This window comes from Coregonus lavaretus (genome assembly GCF_964263955.1).
Source record: "Coregonus lavaretus genome assembly, chromosome: 13".
In the NCBI taxonomy this organism is placed as follows: Eukaryota; Metazoa; Chordata; class Actinopteri; order Salmoniformes; family Salmonidae; genus Coregonus; species Coregonus lavaretus.
In genome coordinates this window covers 14088948-14095610 of record NC_140000.1, presented here as the reverse complement: position 1 = coordinate 14095610, position 6663 = coordinate 14088948, and the positions used below count along the sequence as shown (strand labels likewise).

Below are 6663 nucleotides of genomic sequence, written 5' to 3'. Positions count from 1 at the left end.
GCGCTGCATGTATTTTGGTGCGCTATTTTGTGCTTTCCTCCTTGTTTGTGTTTTAGGAGTAGATTACGCACTTGTTGATTGCGCACGTTTGTATACGCCTGTGCGCGCTTTTCTCGCCTCTGGGCTGGTTTTGGATATTTATTGTGATATCTACTAAAGTATTTTTGTTGGACTTTACTTCCGCCTCCTGCGCCTGATTCCACACCACACCTACCATAGCAACTCCTGACAAAATGCCAATGGTGCACAGTTCTCAAAGCTATTACTTGTAAATAAGTTGCTCAAGCCATAACTTCTGTAAATAGCATGTTAATGGAAAACTCTCTAACATAATCCAGGTCAAGGAGGGCATTCCCCAGGGCAGATTTCTATGCCGCTTACTTTTCTCAATATTTACTAATGACCTGCCAGTGGCACTGAGTAAAGCATGTGTGTCTATGTATGCTGATGACTCATTATTATGCAAATCAGCTACCCCTGCAAGTAAAATCACTGCAACACTTAACAAAGAGCTGCAGTCAGTTTTAGAATGGGTGGCAAGTAATAAGATAGTTATAAGTATTTCAAAAACTGAAAGCCTTGTATTTGGGACAAACCATTCACTACATCCTAAACCTCAACTAAATCTTGTGAATAATATTGTGGAATTTATTTTATTTTTATTCATTGCCTCATTGGACTTGGAAGCAGGAGGTTGTGAGAATAAAGAGTCAGATAATCTATACAGTAATTCATATACTTTTAATCTTTTTAATTTGTAGAATTCATCTTGTTCATCAATTAGGCATAGCAAATACAATAACACCGTACACATCCAGTGACATATTTCATTTGAAGTATATTTCTGCCAGGTTAAAAATGGGATTCAATAGCCTTTTTTTACATTATTCTGAATGTTAGCAACATGTGAAAGCTAGCAATGCCAATGATTTCAAGCAATGTACAACACTTGTTTAGATTGGCAGATGCCTCACCAAACATCCATGCCTCACTGACTCATAGGACATTGAGGAGAGAAGAGGACAGGTGTGGGTGTGTGTAGGGGTTATGGGATGGATGTAGTTGTGGGTGTGGGTTGTTGTGGGTGTGTTTTTTTGCGAGAGCTGTCCCTAAAATGAAATGTCTATAGTGCATTCCACAGGTGGCTGCAGCATTACGCTAGTGGAGGTGGAGAGGTTTAGTTAACCCTACACAATGTGAAGCCCCAAGGGAGCGTCTAGTGAAAGGGGCTATTCAATAACATCCATTATTAACACACACAACATGTGAATAGTGGAGACTGGAGCTGGGGAGTGGGGAGATGGGGTGGGGGTGTAAAATGACAGGGAGGTTCCAAATACGATGGAACTAGTAAACAGAACGAGGCCATGGCCAGGAGAGGAGAGGAGAGGAGGTGAATGCACGGTGCCCCTCAGTGGAACAGGGCGACAGAGACCATGGATGTCACCAGGAGCAGGAGGCTCAGTCCGATGCTCTGGGCGTTGTTACACAGGTTGCCCTCGCAGCACTTCATGTCCACGCCCATGGCGGACCCCAGTGCTCCTGACACTTCTCCCACACAGATTCTCTTGGAGGCACATCCCTTCATTGTCATCTTCTCGCCACCCGTGTTCACTAGCAGCACACAAAAAACAATGTTACTGATATTCACAAGACTCAATGCTTCGCAAGTTCAGTCAAGTCCTGATAAGTGCACATTGGATAAAACTTTCAGCCCATTCTCTTATGGAATACTCCAGGGGGTGCTGAATCTGTAGGTACCAGATTACATTTGGACCTGGCGAAATGTGAAGCTATACTGTCCACTAGGGGCAATGTGAGCACCTATTACCATCTAGTACGCTTGCTAGGTTGTTGTGATGGGGGATAGGCCGTTTAAGCCGCAGTCTCTGGCTCAGAGGGTTGCGTGTTCAATCCCAGTGCTAGGCACTTGATTTTTGTTTTTTTGTTTTAAGCCTTTCCCAAACCTTAACCCTTAACTTAACCACTCTGAATTAATGTCTAAACTTAAGTTTAACCCTATCCCTAACCTTAGCCCTAACCTTAACCATTGGCAATGAATGCCTTAACTTACATGTTAGTTTCACTTTTAAGGAGTTTGACTGACAGCCAAGATACATCACCACATGGCGTAATTAAAACGTCGGGCCATGGGGTAATTATGTTGCTGCAGTTATGCAACGGGTTGGAGGTTTATTTGGAGATTGGAAAACTTTTCATTGCAGTGCTGCAGGACACATTCAATTAAAATACTCTACATTCAGTTATTACTTGCTCAGGGTAACTGCATGCTATCAGAGGCCAGGACTATATAAACACACAGAATATAAATAATTCCTCAGAGTAAGCATGTTATCATACATATGAGATGTGCAGACTCTGCAACGTGGTCTCAGAGCATTTCGTATTATTCTGTAAGTAAATTCTGGGAACTCCATTTAGTATGATATGTTACATTTCGTATTGTATGTATTAATTTGTGGATGTCCATCATCCATTTCGTATGATATGTTACGAATTACAATTCATATGATATGTTACAAATTGCAAAATGTAAGATAAGTTACGAATTAACCATGGCAAGGTGACTAGGAATATGGCAGAATACAAACAGTGTAGTTATTCACTCCGCAAGGCAATCAAACAAGCAAAACGTCAGTATAGAGACAAAGTGGAGTTGCAATTCAACGGCTCAGATACGAGATGTATGTGGCAAGGTCTACAGACAAACACAGACTACAAAAGGAAAACCAGCCACGTTGCCGAGACCGACGTCTTGCTTCCGGACAAGCTAAACACCTTCTTCGCCCGCTTTGAGGATAACACAGTTCCACCGACGCGGCCCGCTAGCCGCGTCCTCAGAGCATGCATGGACCAGCTGGCTGGTGTGTTTACAGACATATTCAATCTCTCCCTATCCCAGTCTGCTGTCCCCACATGCTTCAAGATGGCCACCATTGTTCCTGTACCCAAGAAAGCAAAGGTAACTGAACTAAACAACTATCGCCCCGTTGCACTCACCTCTGTCATCATGGAGTGCTTTGAGAGACTAGTCAAGGATCATATCACCTCTACCTTACCTGTCACCCTAGACCCACTTCAATTTGTTTTCCGCCCCAACAGATCCACAGACGATGCAATCGCCATCACTCTGCACACTGCCCTATCCAATCTGGACAAGAGGATTACCTATGTAAGAATGCTGTTCATTGACTATAGCTCAGCATTCAACACCATAGTACCCTCCAAGCTCATCATTAAGCTCGAGGTCCGGGGGCAAACTACCCGCCCTCCAGGACACCTACAGCACCCGATGTCACAGGAATGCCAAAAAGATCATCAAGGACATCAACCTCCCGAGCCATTGCCTGTTCACCCCGCTATCATCCAGAAGGCGAGGTCAGTACAGGTGCATCAAAGCTGGGACCGAGAGACTGAAAAACAGCTTCTATCTTAAGGCCATCAGACTGTTAAACAGTCATCACTAGCACATTAGAGGCTGCTGCCTATGGACATTGACTAGAAATTACTGGCCACTTTAAGAAATGGAACGCTAGCCACTTTAATAATGTTTACAAATCTTGCATTACTCATCTCATATGTATAAACTGTATTCTATACTATTCTACTGTATCTTAGTCCATGCCGCTCTGACATCGCTCGTCCATATATGTATATATTCTTAATTAATTCCTTACTTAGATTTGTGTGTATTGGGTATATGTTATGAAATTGTTAGGTATTACTTATTAGATATTACTGCACTGTCGGATCTAGAAGCACAAGCATTTCGCTTCACCCACAATAACATCTGCTAAACACGTGTATGTGACCAATACAATTTTATTTGATTTCAATTCCAAAATATTTGTTGCTAACATTAGCTATGTGGCTAGATGGTTAACGCTAACATTAGCTAGCAGTAAGGGTTCGTGTTAGCGGTTAGGGTTAAGGTTAGAAGTTAGGGCAAGGGTTATCTAAAAAGTTAGGGGAATGGATCTAAAACGCTAAAGTTGTATGAGATACAAACATGCAACCTTTGGGTTGCTAGACATTAGCATTATATGCCCACCCATCCACTCTGACCAACCACCCTCCTTACGTTTTTGCCTTAATTAACCTTCTATCTGATGTAACTAAACCAAACATAACATATCATACTAATTTGAGTGTCCCGGATTTACGTTTACTATGTTATGTCTAGTCTATGAGACCAGTCTGAGAGACTAAATAAATAGGCTTTAGGAATGTAAAGAATGTGCAGGTAACGGTGAGCCATAAATCTGACACACTACCTGATGTTGAGATGCAGCGGTCCTCGTCTCCCAAGCAGCTCAGAGCGCTCGTGCAGTCCGTTCCGGTACAGGTGAAGCACTTCTTGCCATTAGGAGTGGTTTCAGTGGACTCTACCGGATAGGTGATACCACTTTTCACTTCCAGCTCACCACAAACCAAAATCAAAATAGATTAATTCTATTCCTTATAATCGCCTATTTCGAGTATTCCTCTATGTTGAAAACACTTGGCAGCCATTAAATAATTATGCTAAATAAATCGGTTGGTTGTATTTCAATTTAAGAATTGAGTTAGTCTAATTCAGCAACTCAAACTTTCCTCATAGAACTATCAATTAAAATGATTAATTTCAATTCAACCTTTCAACATGCTATCAAATCGAATGTTTTAATAGTAGCATTGATTATAAACTAACATAGCCTATACATTCTCATTGAGATAGTTACCAGGGACGCTTTGGGAGTTGCAGAGGTCCGTATTGCAGCATTTGCTGGCGAACGTAGTGCGCGAGATTCCGAAATTGACACTGAAACTCTCAGTTGGCACCGCGCAAGACTTCGCGTTGACATCTACTAATTTTGTATCGCCTGGAAATGGAAAGAAGAGGTCGAGTCAAGAAAAAAAACATACAGGTAAAAAAACGTAATAAAATGAACCAGAATATTTGTTTTATCGTTAGGCTAACATTTATGAGCTAAATGAACCTGCCATTAATTTACCCATATAGGATGTAATCCGCGTGTTTCCACATTGGGTTGGATTAGGACAGTCAATCTGCTTGTCCGTGCATGTTCCCGATTGTCCTGCTATGCACTCAAAGCACTTGAGTGAATATGCTGAGAAGGTGAAAAGTTACAGCATCCCATTATTTGAAATTATTTTCATAAATTATCAGGGATATAATAGACTAAAACGTGGACCCTTTTTTATTTGGCTGAAATGCGTTTGTCATTCAAAAGGTAAATTGATCAATGCTGTTGAAGTTATATATTTATTTCTTCTTCATTATAGTTCTAAACTGCGGGCTATAGGCTAAACTGAAATTGCAAAAGAAAGTATAATAATTGCTGAACTTGATCTTCAAAGCAGAATTAATCCAAATGCAGCCAAAGGTAGCCTAAGTAATACAAAAATGATATGGGCCATAGCCATATTTAGAGATTTTCTTTGTGTACTATTTTGACATTTAAAATAAATTAGAATCGAAATGCATGTTAACCGTAGGCTATGGCCTAGATAGTCCTCTTACCTTTGTGAAGAAGCACACTCACGAGGATGGTTACAATAAGGTGCATTTTGACTTGGAGCTGAAGGAGGTGAAATGATATAGGGTGTGTCGAGTTACAGCATTTATCTGTGATCATTTAGAGGTGTGGCATGTTTTGCCTAGAAGCATTCACACACTCACAGAGCTATCGAAATCCACTGTTCAATAACTGAGCTTTGAATACAGTGTTCTGTTGCAACACATACCATTTGTAGAATGTGGCAACTTGTTTTTAGAATTTTCACATTTTGTTTTCTGTGGTCTTACATCCTGGAATTAAAATTCATGAACTTGTTTCAATGCTCCATGTTCTGCAAAACCTTCACAATTTCAAAATAAAAAATAAATGTCAAATAAATATTATTTTCTTTTTGGATAGGCTTCCACCAACTTTGCACACTTTGCGGATCATTGCAGTCAAAAATGTGACAGCCCCATTGTGAATAGGACTTTTATTCATTTTTATGTATGCTGTTGTATTTCCTGTAATGAAATCTGTCCTTTGTCATTGGCGATGAGAAAACACTGATTTAATAACAGCAAACACTAAAATAAAAAGGAGTTAAATCCTAGTCACACTCAGGAGTTTCCACTGTCTTGACTTGGTAAGAAACTGTTTTCTCTCCCAGTGTCAGGTCTCAAGCAGACTGAAGCAGGCCTAAGACCTTGCCTTTGCTTCACTCCATACCTGCCATTTGATCCTGACAAAACTCCTCTGCTCCATGCCAATGACAGCCATAAGAGGATACAGCCATCACCATGCTTGGACATTTGGAGGGTTATTCAATGAAATGTTGTGTTGGCTTTGACCCAAATGTAACGCTTTGCATTTTGGCCTTTTTGCAGTATTAAGTGCCTTCCTGAAAAAAAGTTATTCTGTTGGAATTTCAGTACTTCAGTATAACGTTTTCTGCAGGTTTTCCTCATGGCTCTATTTAAAGTAATGTTCTCAGAACATTAAGAAACCTTTCTATAAAAACCACAAGAAAACATTAGTAACGTTCAAAGAACATTTTAACAATGTTATTGAAAAACATACAGTATACATTCCGTTCTCAACGTCAAACACATTCTCTTTATCCTCTATCTTTTTAAGTGTG

At 40.4% G+C, this 6663-nt stretch overlaps 1 protein-coding gene across 1 annotated transcript; it reads right to left on the bottom strand.

Moving 5' to 3' along the window:
* Window positions 1-722: 722 nt before the first annotated feature.
* On the bottom strand, window positions 723-5612 carry LOC311139188 (uncharacterized protein). The gene is made up of 5 exons (XM_084174083.1): window positions 5546-5612; window positions 5016-5132; window positions 4743-4883; window positions 4296-4406; window positions 723-1614 (listed from the first exon to the last, which is right to left on the bottom strand). The coding sequence occupies exons 1-5, from the start codon at window positions 5589-5591 to the stop codon at window positions 1412-1414; spliced, it is 618 nt and encodes a 205-aa protein (XP_084030209.1). The 5' UTR covers window positions 5592-5612; the 3' UTR covers window positions 723-1411.
* Between the last annotated feature and the right edge of the window lie 1051 nt (window positions 5613-6663).

Bases quoted from the DNA above. Each gene is read 5' to 3' on its own strand.
- LOC311139188 (XM_084174083.1), bottom strand. From the start codon at position 5,591: ATGCACCTTATTGTAACCATCCTCGTGAGTGTGCTTCTTCACAAAG. The intron at 5,133-5,545 runs GTAAGAGGACTA...TCACCTTCTCAG, and splicing joins GAGTGTGCTTCTTCACAAAG to CATATTCACTCAAGTGCTTT. The intron at 4,884-5,015 runs GTAAATTAATGG...TTCCATTTCCAG, and splicing joins GCGGATTACATCCTATATGG to GCGATACAAAATTAGTAGAT.